General features: G+C 46.7%; 2 protein-coding genes across 10 annotated transcripts in view; one reads left to right on the top strand and one right to left on the bottom strand.

The window, feature by feature from the left end:
- Positions 1 to 13,008, bottom strand: part of TDP1 (tyrosyl-DNA phosphodiesterase 1) — a 115,528-nt gene extending 102,520 nt beyond the window's left edge. For 2 of the 5 annotated variants that reach the window (XM_006122341.2, XM_075926727.1), the window contains exons 1-4: positions 12,903 to 13,008; positions 10,284 to 10,843; positions 7,727 to 7,770; positions 4,595 to 4,650 (exon numbers count right to left, since the gene is read on the bottom strand). In XM_006122341.2, coding sequence (XP_006122403.2) covers positions 4,595 to 4,650; positions 7,727 to 7,770; positions 10,284 to 10,839 — 656 coding nt within the window. In that variant the 5' untranslated portion in view covers positions 10,840 to 10,843; positions 12,903 to 13,008. Of the gene's footprint in view, positions 1 to 4,594; positions 4,651 to 7,726; positions 7,771 to 10,283; positions 10,844 to 11,903; positions 12,008 to 12,412; positions 12,799 to 12,856 lie in introns of those variants that run through there. The other 3 variants (XM_075926728.1, XM_075926729.1, XM_075926730.1) reach the window with 3 other exon arrangements.
- A 17-nt stretch (positions 13,009 to 13,025) lies between these two features.
- EFCAB11 (EF-hand calcium binding domain 11) overlaps positions 13,026 to 21,401 on the top strand; it is a 210,464-nt gene continuing 202,088 nt past the window's right edge. For 4 of the 5 annotated variants that reach the window (XM_075926732.1, XM_014573261.3, XM_025184278.2 and 1 more), the window contains exons 1-2: positions 13,028 to 13,210; positions 20,833 to 20,928. In XM_075926732.1, coding sequence (XP_075782847.1) covers positions 13,043 to 13,210; positions 20,833 to 20,928 — 264 coding nt within the window. In that variant the 5' untranslated portion in view covers positions 13,028 to 13,042. Of the gene's footprint in view, positions 13,211 to 20,832; positions 20,929 to 21,401 lie in introns of all 5 variants that reach the window. The other variant, XM_075926731.1, reaches the window with a different exon arrangement.

Below are 21,401 nucleotides of genomic sequence, written 5' to 3' on the forward strand. Positions count from 1 at the left end.
CCAATTGGGCTGCCCAGGGGGGCTGGAAGTTGGGAAGCTGCCGCACTGCTGGGGGATGGAGGAAGGCACAGCTCAGCTAGGCTGCCGGACTGGGGGAAGAGGGGAAGGGAAGGGAGCTGGGAAGCCTGGTGGGGCAGCAGGGTGGGGCTGGAAATAATTTCCTCTGATCTGGCAAAATCCCTCATCCAGGACCAGCGAGGTCCAACCTGTACTTGGTTTTCCACGTCCCCCCCCCCCCACTCCTTTGTTTCTTGCCTTTTCAAATTGCTGGGGGCAGCACCTATGTTTGTAAGGAACCTACAGAATGTTTGGACATTGATCCCTGGACACTATCTCCCCACCACTTCACAACTGTGTGTGATGTAGGCATGGTTAGAATTCTCCTATCATATCAGTCCCTGCATGTGACTTGGAGATTTGAATGCTTATCTTACCCTGGTTTGTGAACTGTTGTAGGGCTTGTGACTCTGTATGGAGTATGAGTGACCATTTACTATATTACTGACACCAATATTGTAAAACTGCATTAAAATGTATATAAAAGATAGGCCATGTAAGGAATCAGTAGAAGAATTAGGATTTGCCTAATGATAATTTTGTTTATATATCTTTCTAGTGTGTGTTATAATTGTGTGATATCTGTATCTCCAACCTATGCTTTGTTTCGGAATACTACCCCCAGACAGATTGGCATCAGCATGACCCAGCCTATTTGATGTCTCCTTCAGGATAATTAACTATACAATGAACTCATTACGAGAAATTAGGGACTTCACCTATGAATCAGCAGGACATGTAGTGATGTAATGGCTAACAGGGGACCCACATGTTCTGTAAGTTTGTGTTTGAGACAAAAATATAACAGCACAAAGGATATACAAAGGCAGTTGCATAGTCTCCAATTTGTCTTCAAATCCTGCTTCTTACCTCTAGAGCAATTTCTCTACAAACTGAAGCACTGAACAAAGGAAAGGACTGACAGACCCATCCAAGCCTTGCATGTGTTCCAAAGGGACTCCACAAGTGAGCAAACTCACCCATGTAGCTAAAAACCCAATATATGGACTCTGAAGTCTTATGTACATTGTAGGGATGTAAAAGGTAACAGAAGAACTGCTAAAAATCTTAGTGCTTATACGCCCTGCAAGGAGCTTATAAGAGCAACCAGTCAGGGCCATGTTGGCCCACATAAGAAGAATTGCAGCACAGCGCAGCTTGAATCAACCCCTGGAGCTTGAGGATGAAGGAGGACTGGTTGCTTTGCAAATGGAGGACAGCAAGCACGCTGACATAGCAGTGCTGCAGACAGAAACTCGGGGTCCTAAAAAGCAGCTCCTGGTAAGCTGCAATGATTGGCAGGCTGAGGCCAGGGCAAAGAGGGTTCTGGGGTCACGAGGATGAGAAGCAGGAGATCTACAGAGGAGTCAGAAGGGATGCAGCAAGTAGCAGACATCTACAGGGCCCCTCGGCCAGGAACTGGAGTAGTGGGCAGGCCTGGGCCCCTCTTCATCTGCACTGACGAAGTGACTGGACTGAGAGACTATAAAACTATCCCCTGGAAGGATAGGGATAACACAGAAAGTGGCACAGCCAGAGGGCTGTGTCATGAAGAGGATGCTGCAATCCTGGCAGTGATGTGAAATGATACTAGAAGAGGGTGCCCTGGCTAATCCATGTGACAGACCAAAGGCGGCACTGGAGTGGGCTAAGCCCTGTAACATATAGCAAGCAGAGTTTGAGTAACTTCTCATTTTCCTGGACCTAGGAGCTGACTGGGAGTTGGAGAACTAGACAAAATAAAGAGGTGTGTGTGATTTCTTTTTTCAGCTTATTTACAACTTACACGGTGATCTTGCTTCTCCCTAAGGTGTGCATCTGTGCGGCCGCACACAAATTCTCCACCTGCTTTGCAGAGCCGTGCAGCAGAGCACCAATAAAAAGTGAGCTGTTGCTGGGGGTGGGGGAAGAGGGGAGGAAGGTTCAGCTGGGAAGCTCTTTGCTGTCCCAGATCTCCCAAGACTGCGGCCAGGGCCAAGTAACTGCCCCAGCTGTTCCAGAGTCTGGACCACATGGCTGCGGCAGCAGCTCCTCTGCCTGCCGGGGCTGGCACTGCATGGCCACTGACGTGGCTCCTTTGTCTGCTGTGGCTGGCTTGGGACTGCATGGCCACAGCATGGCTCCTCTGCCTGCCAGGGCTAGGACCACGTGGCCATGGCTGCTTCTTAGGCAGCCAGAGCTGCCACCCAGGAGTAGCTGGGAAGTCACCACCCAGCCATGGCCCCCCATTTCAACCCTGGGGAAGGGCTGGAACTTGACTAGGGCTGCATGGTAGCTTCTCCTGTGGCAGGCCACAAGGCAGCTACTAGGCCTGGAGCTGGGGCTGCAGTGTGGCTGCTCCAGGAGCCAGGCCACAGTGTGGCATAAGGGTGCCAGGAAGCAGCTGCGGGAGGGGTAGGTGGGGGGAAAATCAGGATGCCATTCATCTGCCATCATCACCAGTCGAAGTGGCACTGGAGACATTAGATCTTCATCCCAGACCTCAAGTGAGTTGCCTTTCCCTTCTGCCTTGGGGGTGGGGGCAGTCTTCCTGAGGGAAGGATGCATAGTGGCATTTCTCAGCACCCTGGGCCTGCAGCAACCCACACAGCACTATTTGCTGCTTGTCCTGTTGCTGTTCTGCTGCCCTGTGCAGACAGCAAACAACGTGGCTCAGACACTGGGTGGAGAGTAGCTAGGGCAGGGACCCAGCCATGGGGAGAGGGGTGATGTTGACTCCCACAGTAGTGTGCCACAGGCTCCCATCACTGCCACAGAGGAGGGGAAAGGAGCACCCTGCCCTGGATTATGCCTGGCTGTGTCAGTGGGTGTCCTTGCTATTTGTGCAGCATTAAGCAGTGTGGCGATTTTACACTCCTGTGGCACAAAGGTACCCTAAAGGCAGTGATCTCACTTCTTTACTTGGGTCTTATCCCCTGTGTAGGTAGGGCATGCCCAATCTTGCTTAGAGCCAAGGAATTAGCTCTGTGGTGTCCATCCCCCCACTATAAAGCTCCCAAGATAATATTTTGGAGGAAAACTAGAGCAGTGCTGCACTGTGATTATTCCTGACCTCCTGTGACTTCTACGCAACTGTGAGCAGTGCAGACTTAGAGCAGCCTTGAGGCTAATTTAACATACAACAGCAGCTGGACTTGCTTCTGGCAAGATGGAAAATACAGAAGGAACAATAGGGACTTAGATACATCTTTCAGCATCCCTGCATTGATGCACTGTGGTCATGCCTTAGTATCCTAATAAAAGTTGAGAGATGCTGTAGTTCCAACTTATCTGCTGGATCTCATACTTCTGATATTGCTAGTAAACCCTCCAACTTCCTTTTGATGTTTGAAGTCCAACAGTAACCATAGAATCATACAACTGGAAGGAAGTTCACCTACTCTACATCAAGCTAGGGGAGAGTCTGGGAAAGGGTTATAAACAGAGGAAGTTGGTCACTAAAAATTTTGCAATATTAATTTTCTTTTTATTTGACTTCATATTAAACATTTAAAATCATGAACCTTATTATTATCCCTTGTTTTAATATTCTTTCTTCCATAAGATTTTACAAAATATACATAGAAGATATGTTAATAACTTGGCTGCCACAGTGGCAAATGTCCAGGCAAGCGCACATGACCTCAAAATTGGTGCACAAGACAAAACTCACTCTGCTTACAGATGGAAAAATCTTAGAGGGAACACTGGTAGCCATCAGGAGCATGGTTTGCGAGTCAAACCTTCACGGTTACATGCAGCCTCCCCACTTCTGAACAGTGCAGGGCAGGGGAAGGGAAATGGGAGGGAGCCAGTGCTCATAGGGAACTGTCTGGAAAGTATCTGACAGCTTAGTGTGTTGCTCAATTTGGGGAACACTCCTGTTCTGCCCTGCACTAGGGACACAGCAGCAGCAAGACTGCTATGGTGAGAATATGAAGGCAGCTCCTCAGCATGAAGAGCTTAGAGAACTACTCTTGATGCTGCTCCTGAGAGCTGAGAAGGCCATGGGAGAACTCTGAAGGAATCCTAAGATATGCAGAGATCAGCCTTCCCACACCACTGCACTGTGAGATACATACTGTGCCTGGCTCACACTGTAGATGATGGTGTCTCAAACGTGGACATGTTCTGTCTACAAAGGAAGCAAGTGTGAACACCCTTTGTTGATTTTTGTTCTGTCAACAAAAGTTGGCTATGTAGACAAGATTAATGTTCACCTCCAATTTTGGGAGAATCTGCTTTGCTCTTTGCAGCCTACCCTGACCTGGGCATTTTCAATGTGGGTTACCCTAGGTACCACAGGTCACAGGAGGGCTTAGGCAGGGAGAGTGAGGCAGCAGCATGCATGATCAGAGGCAGAAAGACTCTTAGAAAACATTTACAGCACAATCTTAGGTGCCACATAGCAGCAGAAGTTTTGTGCACGGCTTTGAAGCTGAAATAGAAACAAGCACCTAAAACAGAGACCTAGCTCTTTTTATGCATCCAGGTCTAGGTAACTTTCAGACACGCAAAATTCATTATGAGTAGTATAAAACATTCTTAAAATTCATACCTGAATTCTGGTGGATACTGTCTTATGAGCCATTTCACATCTATACAATAGTTAAACTTGCAAAGAGAGAAAAGGAAAGGAAAGGTTAAAAAAAAAAAAACTTCAACAAAGAAAAAATTCCAGAGGAAAATATTTGGCATTCAAAAAATCACTGATGTGTATAGTAGTATTCATATTTAAGACTACATTTCAAGTAAGGATAGCAAACATATCACAAGATTAAAGAAGTCACAATGAATTGTGGTTTTAATCACACTGTTAAAGAATAAAATACCAATTTTAAATTAATATTTTGCACTTCTTAGGGATGTTACATTTCAATTAACTAATCGAATAGTCAATGGGATTTCCATTGACTACTCGATTAGTCGATAAGGACTTCTGTGTTCAACCTTTGAAAAGTACAGGAGTCCCATCAGGGGCTCTTGTGCATTTCAAAGATTGAAACACTGCATGGAGCCGGTTCCAGCAGGGAATCCTACTGACCCCAGACTCCACGTAGGTGCTTCTGCTTTGAAATGTACAAGAGCTCCTGCTGGGCCTCTTGTACATTTCAAAGTTGGCCGCCTGCTATGCCCCTGCTCCCTCCCATGGACCTAGAGGGAACTGACATAAACCAGCTCACACCAGCACCCCCTCCGCTTCCCACCCCTTGTAGCCTCTTTGTGATAGAGGCAGCGGGGGAGAGGGGTGGGGGGCAAAAGACTAGTCAATTAGTGTGTCAACAATCAGATAAGCTTTTGCTTATCAGAGTTGATTAGTCGCTTACATTCCCTACTTTTTTCTATATTTTCAAATATATTAATTTCAATTAAAATACAGAATACAAAGAGTATAGTGCACACTTCATATTTAATTTCATATATTTGCACTACAGAGAAAAAAATAGTATTTTTCCATTCACCTGTTCACTTGGGCCTCCTCGTTCACCCAGTTGCTAAGATAAGTTTGTTTACATTTGCAGGAAATAATGCTGCCTGCTTCTTATTTACAATGCACTGCATTGATGTAGCCAGCATTGCAAGGTAGCTACATGCCAAATATTCATATGCCCCTACGTACTTAAACTTGTAGGCTCTGAAGTTTTACATTATTTTTGAGTTATGTAAAAAGAATCTCTACATTATGAAAATGCAGCTTACAAACGAACAGATTGCACTGTAGTACTTAGATGAGGTGAATTAAAAAAAATATTCCTTTACAATGCAAATATTTGTAATAAAATAAAATGAGCACTGTACATTTTGCGTTGTGTAACTGAAATCATTACATCTGAAAATATAGGAAAAATATCCAAACAACACAATCCTAATTTAAATTAACACTGATTAATGGGGACTTCAAATCTAGTTAATTTGTTCTGCATTAATCACATGCATTAACTTCAATTAATTGAAAGCTCTACTTTCAAGTAAAAAACAACAAATGGTGTAGTAGCACTTTATAGACTAACAAAAATGCAGATGGTATCATAATCTTTCGTAGGCACATCCCACTTCTTCAGATGACTGGAGTTTTTTCATCTGAAGTGGGCTGTGCCCACAAAACCTCATGATACTATCTACATTTTTTGTTATAAAGCGCTACCAGACCATTTGTTGTTTTTTAGTTTATCCTGTACACACTAACTCAGCTACCCCCTTAAGCTACTTTCAAGTATTACAAATAAATTTAAGTTTTCATTTTCATACACATCTTCTTACAAATGTACTGCTTACTACAGAATACGGAATATAAACATTTATGCAATAGAACACAAGCAGAAGAACATTACTTTGAGAACAATGCAAATATAAAATTTTGGGGGCAGGGCCCATCTTTTTTTTTCCTTTGTACAGTGCCTAGCACAATGGGCTCCTGGTTCATGACAGGACTCCTAAGTGTTGCCAAAAATATAAACAAATGTAACTCCTTAGACATCATCTTGCTCTGCATATTTGTTAAGTTTACCATTATACACCAAGCAGCAGACACAGTATACAACCATCCACTTTTCAATGCTTATCCATTCCCAGAAGATACAGGTAGTTAAGACCTTGGCTAGCCTCGTATAGGCAAACAGGCTATGTGTAACTGCACACCACAATAAAAAGTAGGTTGTGTCTATACAGCAGTGTGTAGCTACACATGACAGTGAAACACTCTGGAAGCAGTGAAAGGCTCTGCTGGTGGATAATGATCTGAGCCCTTTTCCATTGCCAGAGTTTTTCACTGCAGTAGGAAAAGACTCCAGCAACACGGAGGCTATATTGCTAAAAACAGGCACATGGGAGGCACTCCGTTGGAGTGTAGATAGCAGCTTAGGATAAATACCCAGAAGATCTGGCCCACCTCACTCTACTCACCAAGGCAGTACCTTACCATCAACATTGCTACTGGGGTATGCGATGTCTGTACGCTAAATGTCATTGAAAATGAATATATAAATGTGACGTAGTGGGGGTACTTGCTGGGCTGTGGTGACCCCTGCTGTCTGGAGCAAGACCCAGCAGGGAAAACCTCACTAGGCAGAGGTAATGCCAAACTTGTTGAACCAGTGGCCAGACACTCCCCATGGAGAGGAACAAAGGAAGGTGGAATGCTGCCCTGGCTGGGGGGCAGGGCTTGGAGAGGGTTAGTTAGTTCCTATCTGGAAGGCAGGGAATAAGGAGCTGGGGAGGGGGCTGGGACTCCCCTATCTCAAGGGGGGCACTGAGGCCTCTTAGCCCAGTTCCTGTAACCAGATTACATCTGTGCTGCACTGTGCTGGAGGAGCAATAAACCACCCTCAATTCCACTGGCTGGTGCAGTCTGTTTGTGCCATTTCGGGGTGCAGCAGACGGGGAACCCCCAACGCGCCGTCACAATAAACCCAAGAAGAAATTCTTTAGAATCAGTCTGAATTTTGTATGAAAGAGAACATTTCACTCAAATGTAAATGTCTCCTTCAGAAAACTTGTGGTTTTAACCATTTTCCCCACTGTTCCAGTTATATTTAAATGGGCTAGGCCTCATTCTGATATTGGTTATATTGGATGAGTCTGGAATAGCAACCTTGAAGTCAAGGAAATTACATTACCATAAAACCACTGAAATGGACTTCAAAATTGGAAAGAAAAAAACAAACAAACAGCAGAAAGATCTAACACTCACTTGAGCAGAAGATACAAGAGTCCCAAAAAGAGGAGACAAAATATCTATAAAAAAACCAAACACATACTATTAACTACATCTTTATAAGTAAAATATTTACATACACTTCATATCTAACAATTTGTTAATTACAGTCCCAGTAAAGCAGGAAACTCTTATCTACATTGCTGATTTACATAAAGTCCAGACAAGCATCATCATCAACTGTTTGCAAAATAATTTGGGATGACAGTCCAGCTCTCATTGATTGTCTTTTAAAAAAAAAAAAAAAAAAAAAGACAACTTGTTGACAGAGAAAGAATATAATGAGCAATAGCAAATGAGCTACTCTATTATCTCTGATTGGATGGACCCTCCAAAACAGGTTTGAAGGACATCAGCACGGTAACATGATGCTGCCCACCTTGTGCTTGTGCTAGTGCTAGACATGAAAGACTTCAGTCTCTTTGTAACACTTCAATATTTTCCACTTTCTTCGAGTGGAGGGGATGCGAGAGCAGGAGGAGGAGGAGGGAATAGCAAATGCAGATGGAACAGACTCTGCCTCCGATCCTTTAACTGGATTCATAAAGGTCAACTCCTTTAGCTAACCGGAACCCTTCTGAAGTCAGCGACGACACACAAGCAGGATAAAGCTCCATGACAGAAGCTTGATATTCTTTGTGTATTAGAGTTATAATAGACTGCCCACATATAATTCACTAACAAAATCTTAATGTTTGAACACTAAAAAGATTTACTTCAAAATATAATCACATACATGTTTTCCCAAAATATTAATCAGATGACATAATTTAACCCTCTTCCCACAAAACCTGGTTTTGCAGATCAAATGCACAAACATTCTCTCTTAGCTAAGGGATAAAGCAAGTAAGATGCTGAGCACTCCTGAAAAAGGATGAGAGCCCTCAAGTGCCAGTGAACTCATATATGAGAATCCTTAGCATCTTGATTTATTTCTGTAAAATCTTGTGGGATGGATACCTCAGACAACACATCAGTACTTTGGGTACGCTGGCTAAAGAATCAAACAAACCTTGAGACCTGACTCTTGTCAATTAATTTAATTGTACATAAGTACAGGGCTACAAATATTGGTACAAGCACTTCCATGTTGCTAGAGGTCAGCCCACAAGTATCATACAAATATGATAATAAATCACAAAATAGTCATGCAGTGTGCTTTGATCAGATTTCTAATTAAATGCGCACAGAGTGTTAGTGTAATGTTACTGCAGAAGTTCAATATGTAAAGTATATTTATCAAGAAACATGAACTTATTTTTTGCACATCAGCTATAACTCTGGACTATTTCTCTGGTACGGCATCTTTGAAGTATCAATTACACAGAAGCAGTTATTCAACCTTGGGTTATAGCTAAGGATGTTAAAATGCAGTTAATTGACTAGACAATGAAATTTCCTTTGACTAGTTGATAGGCACTTCTGCATTCCTCCTTTGAAACGTACAAGGGCCTGGGGTTCTTGTACATTTCAAAGGAGGAATGCAGAACTCCAGGTACAGCCCGAGGCCAGTGGGAAGTCCCACTGACTCTGGGCTGCACTCAGGAGCCTTCTTTGACATACACAAGATCCCGGGAGGGGCTCTTGTGCATTTCAAAACCATGGGGGACTTGGTCCCCCACTGAACGCAGGCTCCATGTTACACTGAGCTTATTCACCAACTAGTGTAGCTGTTTAAGTGTAGACATAAAGTATGTATCACATGCTTTAGAGGGTTTCTAAATGAGAAGCATTCTGGATGGCTCCGTGACTTTGAAATACACAAAAGCCCCTCTCGGGATTTTTGTGTATTTCAAAGAAGGCATCTGTCTGCAGGCTGCAGTCAGCAGGACTTCCCGCTGGCCCCTGGCAGTATGTGGAGTTCCGCATTCCTCCTCTGAAATATACAAGAGCCCCAGGCCCTTGTACATGTCAAAGGAGGAATGTGGAAGTGCCTATCGATTAGTTGACTAGTAAAAAAAAAAGTGATAAGCAAATGCTTATCGGATAGTCAACTAGTCTATAACATCCTTAGTTACAGCCAGATTTTAATTTCTACAACTACAGATCGGAGTGGTATAAAAATTCAGTTTTAAGAGCATTTACAGTAGTATAAGGCAATAGCAAATTGTGATGGATGCAGAGTTTAGCATCTAGGAAATGCACTTCATTCCACGGAACCTGCAATGGTGTGCACTCTTGAAAAAAAAAATCACAAAAATGAATTAAAAGACACTTCTCTCAGCAGAATCCCAGAAGGAAGGCAGTAATGCAAACACCATGCAACCTCCCTCCAGGTAGATGCACACCAGTCCACTCTAACCCATAAGCTGTATTGGAACTGGTACCCAAAGGGTTATGTATGGTCATAAAACACAGCTTATACCATACTTATATTACAGATTTCCAGAAGAGGAAGTATAACTGAATTTCATTACTTCTATGTTTAGAAAGTCAAGTCACATTACTATAGTAATTCTTATATATACTTACAAAACACTTTAATGTTCCCATTCTACCTGAAACTATGTTACTTTACGAATTAAACACTTACCTTTTATGTGAAGTGCTCCAGAATTGTACTTAGACTTAATACCTCTGACTTTAGTGACAAAGAATCTGAAAGGGTTCCCTTCATTCAATAAATCCCAAGTGTCCTGGCCTTTACTTGCTACATTATAATGTTCTTCTGGTTTTTGGCTCACTGAGAGTTCATTATCTTCACATCTACGTAGAAACTGCTTTTCAGGTACAACGATTTGTGGTTCCTCCTCTTTGACTACTTTTTGTGAATATTTTGGCTGATTTTCAGATTCAGGCTCCTCATCACTACTTGAAAGGCACCAGCCTAAACCCTCTTGGGAAGTTCTCTGTTTTTTTGCTGGTGAAATCTCCGTAGAAATACTTTTATCAGTACATTTCGTAGGGGAGACTTTTCTCTTATGAGCAACATTTCTGGCCTCTGAACATGGATACTGTGGTCCACTTGTTTTACCATGTCCACTACGAGACAATGAAGATGTAGACGGCTTCTCAGCATCAGCATTTTCTTCCATACTTTCATCACTGCTAGATATGGTCCATTTCCCATGCTCACTTTCTTGATACATGTTTCTGGAAAAAAAAAAAGCAGTGTGTTATGCCTATTGTACTTCTCACAAGGGTGTTTTCCTTGCCAGAGCTTATTCACCAACTTGAACTATCACCATGCCTTTGAGATTTTCTTATTTAAGAGTCCATCCAGAGTGCTTCTCTTTTAGAAACCCTCCAAAGTATGTGATACTTGCATTATGTCTACACTTAAACTGCTACAGTATAGACATTCACTAGTGACAGGAGGGGTTCTCCCACTGCTGTAGTTAATCCAACCACCCCAAGCAAAAGCTAGGCATACAGAAGAGAAAAATATATAGAATTCTTCAGTCAACCTACAAAAGTGACAAGGAGTCATCTGACGAAGTGGGTCTTTGCCCACTAAAGCTTATGCTCCAATACATGTTAGTCTATAAGGTGCCACACGACTCGTCACTTTTGCAGATCCAGACTGACACGGCTACCCCTCTGTCAGCTGACCTACTACTTTCTGCACTGGTGATAACTATGCATCTTAAGCACGTGGATTTTTTACAACCCTGAACAAGGTAAGTGGTTTGACAGCCCAGGAGACTGACTGTAACAACTGCTTACTCTCTTAATGGAAAGGCTAATCAGAATGACAGCTACTAACCAATGGGGGAAAACTACTATAAAAAAAAAAAACCAAGCTCGAAAAAAGAAAAGTTTTTTTAAAAGGCTGAAATAGAAAAGAGGTCTGAAGTTCAGGATAGTTACTTTCATAATCAGTTCAGGTACTATTCCTAGTATACTATACCTGTAACAATAGCCAGCAAGAAGTGAAAGGCAACTAGTTTATTAATCCAGGGATTAAAAAGAGAAACGAAAGACATTCATTTAAAAAAAAAAAAAAACTATAAAAGCCTCTGGAGCCATGATACCTGTAAGAAATCAGCCAGTAATTAAGGGCTGAATTGAAATAGCTAGCACTTATTTACAAAGAGAAGTATATACAAATTGTGCCTATTACTGCATCCCAGACAATCTCTGCAACAAAGAATAAATGGACACAAATCAGACACCAGGACACACAAACTTGTAGCGGAACATTTTAACCTACCTGGACACTCAATCCTGAGTTAAAAATAGACATTGTTCTTCAAATTACAGGGAGAGAATGCAGAACTGGTATTCTTTTACAAATTTTACACAGTTACCCTGGGCCTGTATAAATACATTAATTAGTTAACCCACTATAAAGCAATTTCCCCTGCCTTTGACACTTGCATTTTCATATCAAAAGCTAGGAATGGGGCATACCAAGCCCATTTAACTAGCTTCATTAACACCAGTCCTACAGTTTTTACTGTTATATAGATCTTGGATTCTGTTATTTCCACTCCAACGCATCTGATGAAGTGGCTTTTACCCAGGAACACTCATAATCAGATATATTTTTGTTAATCTCCGAAGTGCCACTGGCCTACTTGTCCCTCTTATATGTCACTTTCAGAATTAGCACTGATTTTGCAAAAACGTATACACATATTTAACTAGATGGAACGGTGTGTGCGTGTGTGTGTAAAGTTAAGGCATTACATCAGTTAGGGTCATAGGGTTTCTTTACACCTGCAGTTATTCCAGAAAAACCATCTTGCTTCTGGTTAGAGTGATCCACTTAAACAGTCTCCTCTGTGCGGTCGGAGTGAGCGTTTGTCCTTCCAGAACAGCTCCACGTGACACCTATTAGGCTTTGAAGTCAAATCGTACATTGGCCCGGTTAGCTGTCAAGCGCAGACAAGCTCTTAGCTCCTGAGGAACGGGGAGCAGAATTCTGTCTCTCCCCAGCCCAACATGGCCCCGATCTCAAGTCGAGCTACAGCGACACGCGCAGCTCACAGGACCGCCCGCCACAGCACCCGGCCGCTGCCACCCAGGACTCCCAGCATGCTGCGAAGCCGCCACTAGGAGTGAGGACCGGTCGCCCGCTCCCCAGCCGAGCCTGCCCACGCGACAAGCTCTCGATGGGCGCACACAGCCCCCGCCCCAGCCCCGCCCAGGTTCCTCGCGCACCTGCGCCGGCTCGCCGGGCCCCCCCCAGGCTCAGGACGATGCTCACCCGAGCTGCCTCCCGCGCGGAGCTAGATTCAACCTCTTCCAGTTCCGGGTCGGGCTCCCTCTGAGTCCTATCACCTGTCCATCATAGTGAGGGGGCCTAACGTAGGGGAGGGGGCGGGGCCATCGTATTCTTCTCAGCCAATGGCGCCTTCCCTGCGCTCCGCACCAATAGCAGGCGATGCTGTGGTTGCCCCGCGGAAGTTAAGGGAGGCGAGCGGGTTGCTAGGGACGTTGGAGGCGTTTGTATCCATGTGCGCAGCCCCTAGTCCAACGCGGTGCGGCGGTTGGGGCAGGGAGCGCTACGTGCGGGTAGGTAACGGATGGACGGGCGCCTGCGGCTCCCTCAAGCCCGGGGCGCCGCGAGCGGGTGCGGGGGAGGCGCCAGGCCGGCGGGGTGTGGGGAGAGCTGGTCCCGGTCAGTGGCCTGAGAGTTCCCGGGCACAAGCAGTGACCCCTAGCGCTGCAGTGGGCTGCGGGCGGTCCTCAGTGCCCCGCTGCCTGTGTGCCAGTTTCCGTGGGAGGGGGCTCGCCCTTTGATCCCATGCACCTGAAAACCCCTCCGAGCTAGATGTGCTGTCAGGAGGCAGAGAGCGGGGGAGGGGCTGGCGCCGTAGTGCGGAGCAGCGCAATGTTCACACCCCTGTGTCCCGAAGAAACCTGGCTGTTCATTTGGCCTTGAAGCTGGTTCAGGGCAGGAGACTCAGAGTAGCTTTTTGCATAATCATTCCTTTAGTTCATCATTAAATACTGCATGAATGAGAGTAGCTATATGATGGTTTAAATCAGCGTTTCTCGACCTTTTTTTTTTTTATAAAGTACTCCCTTTTAAAAAGTAATTGTACCCCCAGAGCCAGGCTCCCCCAGGTCCCCCACTCTAACCCAAATCCCTCTCCCAGAGCCAGCCCCACCCAACCCAATGTCCTCTCCTCCCCCAGAGCCAGGTACCCCCATGCCCCATCTAAGCCAATGCCCCTACCCTCCTCTTGAGCCAGACACTGCCTATGGTAACCCTAACTTTGAAATGCCCGCTTCCGCTGCCCAGCCCTGCCTCGGCAGCTTATCTGCAGGGAGCAAGTGGCCTGCGGGAGCGCATAGCCCCGTCGCACGGGGCTATGCGCTCCCACCCCAGGCTGCCCTCCTCAGCGGGGTGCCTGGGGGCAACTGCCCCCCACTATACCACAGATGCGGGCCGGGTCCTTTGGAGCAAAGCTTATTGTGCTGCTTCACCACCTTTTAGCTCCTTTCCACAGTACCACGAGGAAGGGGGGGGGAGATACATTATACTGAGCTGCTGGCGGGGGTGGGGGTAATGTGCATATCCAGGTTTAGCCGCCCTCCCTGCTGGGGAGGCTGCCGGAGAGGAAACAAAGTAGGAGAGGCAGCTGTGGAAGTGATGATTTTTTTTGTTTCCTCCCTGCTCCCCATCCTGGAACTGCCATGGGTCTTAGTGGAGCCACGGACACAGCCACACACTTTCCCCATCAGGCACTGGGGTGCGTGCACAGAGCGCCTGTTATTGTCTGGGCACATGGCTCTGAACATTCAATCTGGCAGACACATGCCGTTGCCCGATTCCCCTTTGCAGAGCAAAATCCCAGGCATTTTTTGCCAAATTTCACTTGTGTTGAGATACCCCTAAGGGTATGCATATCACTGGTTGAGAAACACTGGTTTAGAGGGCAGAGTGGGAGAAAAACCAGCATAAAATTAATCAAATTAAAACACACTCTACATCGAATTTGGCTCATCTTAACAAAACAAAGTCAGTTTTGGTTCCTTTTGTATTCTAATTTATTACAAGCCCATGAGTAGAGCTAAGAAGGAATGTAATTGCAAACCCCTGATATTAGACTGCTGATGAACTAAGCAGATTAGACCAGATAACCTGATAATGAAAGGCCTGAACAAACAGAAATGTCATTGGTACTTTTCTCTTAAATCCTTGCGGATCATAGCAACCCTTTGTCTTTTTTTCCCCGGTTGTTTTCTTTTACGTTCTCACCTAGAACAGCTCATAAATATACCCCTCAATATTTCCAAAATAAAACTGGATACCATGTCCTAGTTTGTTATAAGCACTTATTGGAAAAAAATCCTTGAAACTGTATGATTCAAAATTTGTTGTGTTAACTTTCCTTTTAATACTATACTAAAAGATTTACCTGGTGTTGCTCAAATTCTTAACTCAGTTTATTTTTGTGAGGGTTTTGTTTTTTGTTTTTAAAGAAACTGAAAATGTGCATCCTTTATTTAAATCATTGCTCTGGGGTGGGGCTGGGGATGCAGTATGCCAGTGTTTCCCAATTTTATTTGGCCAAGGAACCCTTTTCAGCTTTTCAGAATTTCAAGGAACCCCTAGGTTTGTCAAGCAAAAAAAAGGGGGGGGAGGCAGAGGGACCCACCAAATGCATGAAAATCACATTCCGTCCCCAAGACCCCCACCCCACTTCCTTGAGGCCTCATCTGCTCTGTTCCTCTCCTCTCCATCACTTGCCATCCCCAGCCCTTATACACTCTCACTAGGTTGAGACAGGAGGTGTGGGGTGGGAATGAGGGGTTTGGGTGTGGGAAGGGGTGAGAAGTACAAGCTCTAGGAGGGAATTTGGATGCAGGAGAAGGGGATGTTGGCTCGGGGAGGGGGCTTCAGGCTCGGGAGTGTTGGGCTCAGGTGAAAGGTTGGGGTGCTGAGCAAGCCATGGGCTTGTGGATGTGAGGGTGCTGGAGTTTGGATTGGATATGTGAGGGACTCAGGGCAAGAAGGTTGTGAGTATGATGGGCTCAGGACACAGATTTGTGATGTGTGGATGGTTCAGGAGTGTGGTGGCAGAAGACTGAGGATGTGGGGATGCAGGAGTTTGGGGATGTAAGAGGCTCAGGACAGGGGGTTCCAGTGTATGATAGGCTCAGATTTGGGGTCAGGTGGTGCAGGAGTGTTGGGAGTTTGGCCCCAATTGGGGGCTTGCTGGCCAGGCTTCATTTTTAGGGTTTTTGACATAAAATATTATGTCGACTCAAAGTTTTAGCATTGTCTCTATTTATGAGAGGGGTGAGGAACCTGTTTTGAGTCAAGGGTCACTGATCCACAGAAAAGTCTGTTGGGGCCACACAAGTGAGATGCAAAAAAACCCCAACAACCCTCCAAAGACCCCCAAGCCTCACTAATGTGGTCCCAAATGTGCTGGTGGGAGCAAGGGACAGAGTGAAAGTGGGTGCTGGGGCTCGGGAGAGGGTGCTGCTGGGTGGAAGGATGCTGGCTCAGGTGACGGGGTGCTGCGGCAGGCAGGTGGCGGGGTGCTGGGGTCAGGGACATGGTCCTGCTGGGCACTAGGGTGATTGGCAGGGTGCTGGGACAAGGAACAGGGTGCTGCTGGGTGCTAGCGTGGTTGGCAGGGTGCTGAGGCCTGGGCGGTTCTGAGTCCTGGGGTGTGAGGCAGGGTGTTGGGGCCGGGGTCAAGGTGGTGCTAGGTGCTAGGGTGGATGGCAGGGCTGCCAAAGAACGGGATAGGGATGGGGTGCAGGATCTGAGAGGGAGATGGGGGGGCAGAAGGGGGCAAGGTCTGGGTGGTAGGTAGGGTGCAGAAGCAGGCTGGATGTAGGGTGTCTGGCCAGTGGGGAGGGAGCAGGAGCAGATTGGGGGTAGGGTGTCTGGCTACGAGGGAGGGTGCAAGGAGGGGACTTGGGTAGGAGTTGGACCTCCCTGATCTGGCACCCTCTGGACCTGACTGGTCCCAGATGAGGGATTTTTGGGCCAGGGGAGATCATTTCAGGGCTCCTGGTTCCCGCCCCCCCTCCTCCCCAGTAGGTTTCTTTGTACCTCCATCCCCTGCAACCCAGCTGAGCTGCTCACCCCTGCTGGTTCCCTGCACTTCCCCCAAAACCATCCCCCACAATCCAAGGTAGTGCAGCACCAGTTCTCTGCAGCCCCCACAGCCCAGCTGAGCTGCCCATCTGTTCCGTATGCCCTCCCCCATCCACCTCAGCTCAGCTGAGCCCTGCACTGGTTCCCCACATGCCTCCCCCACAGCACAGCTGAGCCCTGTTTCCCTGCACCTCCCCTAAGCCCTGCAAAACTGCTGAGCCAAACGCCGATTCCCTGCCCCTCCCTCCCCTTGAGCCTAGCCCCAGTTCCCAGAACCTCCCTCCTCCTGCAGCCAAACTGAGCTCCACACACACACCCCCACCCCGCAGCCCAGCCCAGCTCCCTGGATCTCCCCACTCTGCAACCCAGATGAGCTCAATTTCCCTGCACCTTCCCCCAAACCATGTAGACATGCTGAGCCAGTGCTGATTCCCTGCCCCCCTCCCTCCCTCCTCTTGGCTGTGTCTACACTGGCGTGATCTTGCGCCAAAGCGGGCCGCTCTTGTGCAAAAACTTGCTTCCTGTCTACACTGGCCGTGTATTCTTGCGCAAGTACGCTGACATTCTCATGTATGAAATCAGGGCTTCTTGCGCAAGAACTATGATGCTCCTGCTCAGGAATAAGCCCTTTTGTGCAACTGTTCTTGCGCAAGAGGCCAGCATAGACAGGCAACATGAATTTCTTGTGCAAGAAAGCCCTATGGCTAAAATGGCCATCGGCACTTTCTTGGGCAAGAGAGCGTCCACATTGCCATAGATGCTCTTGTGCAAAAGCACAGCTTGCACATGGCAGTGTGGATGTGTTCTTGCACAAGAAACCACCGGTGTAGACATAGCCTAAGAGTTTCCTCGCATGAGCAAAATGAATTTTGTGTTGTGCACCAATACTGAGTTCATGTGGCTTGTTTGGATGTGCCACTGTGGCATCCAAGTTATTAATAAATATTGTTAAACTTTTACCTTTTCTCTCTGCTGCCATGTCTCCTCTCCTTGTTCCATCAGCTCTCCTGGTGCCTGCTGCCTCCCAACTCCTCACCCTCCTCTACTGTCCTGACTCCTGCCCTTCTCACTGCCGTCAGCCCTCCTGCAACCTGCCCCCCTCCACCAGCCCTTCTCTCCCTCCTATGCCCACTCCTCCAGTAGCCCCATTCTGATCATGCGAGCTACCCCTCCTCATCCCCTCTTCTAACACCTCCCTCTACACACGTGCCCTGCCTCTCTCCTCTGGTGCTGGTTCCTCCCCTGCAGGTGTCTGCCCTTCTGCTTCACCACCAGAATCCCCTGGCACCTGCACCTTCCCTTAGCCCTGCACCCTCCTGGTGCCTCCCCCTTCCCTCACTGCCCCTACCTCCTTTTCCCTCTTTTTCCCTGATGCCCACCCCCTCACCACCCTCTGCCCCCATTCCCCCTCATGCCCCTCTGTACCCTCACACATGACTTGCTCCATCCCCACCTTCCTCATGGCCACCCCTTCTTTCAAGCCTTCTCCCAGCACCTCCCCGTCCCCCCTCTAGCCCCTAATGCCCTTACCCTCTCCTCTCCCCTCCCAGCATCACCCTGTCACCCCTCCCAATGACACCTCCCCTCCTGCCTTTTTCCTTATTGTCTGCACTTGCCTCCTGGCATTTGTCTCTCCCTTACCCTGTCCCTTTGGTGCCTTCCCCTCTCTTCCCCCTCTCCCCTCCCCCTCCGCACAAGCCCCTTCCCCTCCCAGCCCTTCCCCTTCTTTCTGCCTTCCACTTTGTGGGGCTGGAGTCTGCACTCCGTCCCTGGACTCCAAACCCGCAACTCAGCCATACGGCGCAACGCAGCGCCCAGCAGTTTCAAAATCCCGAGCCGTGATGTTACATCACACCCGGGCATCTCCCTGCCTACCGGTTTGAGCATGCCGTGCAGGGCAGCAGCAGCCAGCAAGGGGGAGCTCAGTGTAGGTTGCACACGGTGGGGACAGGGGAGAGATGCTCTGGGACCGGGGTGGGAGGATGCGCGGGGGGTGGGGGGACCGGGGCCTGCTCCAAGTATTGGTGGAGCATGGGCACCATGAGCCCATACAACTTGCTGCCCATGCCTCTGCTGGCTAGCTGGCTCTCTCTCTCTCTCTCTCTCTCTCTCTCTCTTTCAGAGGGGGTGGGGGAGTGCCAGCTCCTTGCGGAACCCCTAGTTTTTCTTCGCGGAACCCCAGGGTTCCCCGGAGCACCAATTGGGAAACACTGCAGTATACAGACTGCCCCAGGGAGAAAGGACTATCCCAGCCCGCTGTCACAGCAGCATTTTGGGGCCAGGTGAGAAGCGTCACTCCATAGCCACTGCAGCTCCAGCATGCAAACATGGGGGAGGGAGCATGACCCCCGCCTGTAGCTGGTCCAGGTTTGTCTGCCCCCGCTGCACTCTCAAGCCAGTGTGAGCAGTGTAGCGAACTGTGCACTTTCCCTTGCTCCCTGACAAAGGGGAACAACCAGAAATGTTCCCTTACAAATCATGAAGAGAGAGCTTCAGCCCCCTTCCCTGACCCAGACTGGAGCAAGTCCAGATTTGTCTAGGAATGCAGCAAGTTGTGTAGTTTCCCCTGCCTTCTTGATGAAGGTGAACATCTAGCAACTTTCCCATACAAATTGGAAAGCAGAGGTATCTTGAGCTCCTCCCATCCTCTTTAAAGGGCACCCCGGGGTGGGGAGCTTGAGGTTAGAGCAGTCCTGGACAAGGGGTTGTGCCCCCAGCTGCCTCTTTCATCTGCCTGGGGAGTCTGATTTTTTTTTTCTGTATGTTTTTTAGAAATGCAATCCGCTATTGGGGCATATCTGCAGAATGAACGATGAGCAAAAAGTTAAGACCCTGGTATTTGGCATATAATGGACGGTCCGAATAGGAAGAATGGCTCTTGCACAAGAGGGGGTGTTTGATCAAAAAGGAGCCATTTACACTAATCTTTTTTTGTGCAAAAGCGGCTGCTCATTAATTATGCAAATAAAGCGTGGCGATATTCCACGCTGAGCTTCATTTGCATAAGTTTTCTGCAAGAAGGCTACAGTGTAGACGTAGCCTTAGGTTGAATCAAGGCAACTTACATCAACCTACCTATTGAAGTGTCTTCATTTAAATTTGTCTCCTGATGTAAGTCTCTATTATGCTGATTTAGTAATATCATATCCATGAGTGGTATAGTCACACTCACTGTAACTAGGTTGATGTTGTGTTAGTGCCAGCCCGTCGATGAGTGGGGCGGGAGGAAAAGGGGACAGTTGCTACTGCAGTGACGTTGCTACTGGAGTCCAATTTGGTGTGTTCTGGACAGCGCTGAGGGGAGGGGGGAACAGCATGCTTCACGTGGTGCTGAGGGCTGGCTGCCCCCAGCCTCCCTCATGTGACCAAGCCCCCCCTCCTTGTCCAGGGGCCCAGTGATTCTGGTGTCTCTCTCTCTCCCTCCCCTCTTTCCCCCCCCCCCCCCCCCCCAAGGCCTGGTCAGTCTTAGATACAGTACTGTTGACTGTTACTGGCTTTCAGGAGCCATCTCACAATGCCCAACACTGACAATAAAATAGGCACAAGTGCGCCTGGTGAGGATGTGCACCACTGACCTAATAAGCCAAGGGTGCTCATCCACAGGTTATTTAATAATTATGGTGATTGTACACCAACGTAAGTTTGATATAATTTTGTAGTGTAGATGTGGCCTTCAACTCCCACAAGGTGCTAAATTTTTCCAGATACTTATGCACAGTTAAAATTAAAAGAATATAAAACACATTAATAAGAAAACGTTTTGATGTGAGTTAATAATTTACTAAATGAAAAAAGTTTCTATATCAACATCAAGTTGAAATTTGCAGATGGGAGGTTGTTCAGGTTTTTATGCGCTTAAAAGAAGTAGCAGTCCATTGGCTGTGTCCCTTTGTAAGATAAGGCACAGAATATTTTCAGACAACAATATATTTTTAAGTTGAAGGTTTGTCTTGTTAAATACAATATCTTTCCCCAAATAAGTATTTGTTTTATTTTTCACAGGCTGTTTTAGTAAGTAATAACAATAACTTCAAGTTTGTTTCTGAATGGAAATCTATTTACTTTTCTTTAGGTCTTTGAAGCATGTGATGAAGATAAAAAAGGATATTTAAGCAGAGAAGATTTTAAGGTTGCTGTAGTGATGTTATTTGGTTACAAGCCCTCAAAGGTATGGCTTATTTCTCTCTCCATGTCTTAGTCTGAGTTTACAAGGATATCTCACAATTGAGAACACTGGGTATAAAGTAGTCTAACTGATCTAGTTGAGCAGAGTTGTTCCAATTAATTAAATTAACAGAAATCTAATGGGTCTCTTAAAAGTTGGATGTCAGCTGTATTTTTTCTGTATTTAAAAACAAAAGGTCTGAGTCCTTAATTTTCATGTTGGGAGCACTGTCACTATCCACACGAATTTTGCAAGATTCTTCTCTGTGGATGCACAAATGTAAAGGTGGCTGGGAAAAGTGGGTGTAGTGAGCCCTGCTTAGTTTAAAGTGTGATATGAGATCCAAATGATTGTGCATTAAGCAAATGGCTTATATGTTTATTATTTCCTGATGCTCTTTGAGAAGAAATTACTTTGTGGGAACATGTTTGTTCATTGTAACAATCACTTATGGCTCCAATAAATACAAAATACAC

This window comes from Pelodiscus sinensis, chromosome 4 (genome assembly GCF_049634645.1).
Source record: "Pelodiscus sinensis isolate JC-2024 chromosome 4, ASM4963464v1, whole genome shotgun sequence".
In the NCBI taxonomy this organism is placed as follows: Eukaryota; Metazoa; Chordata; order Testudines; family Trionychidae; genus Pelodiscus; species Pelodiscus sinensis.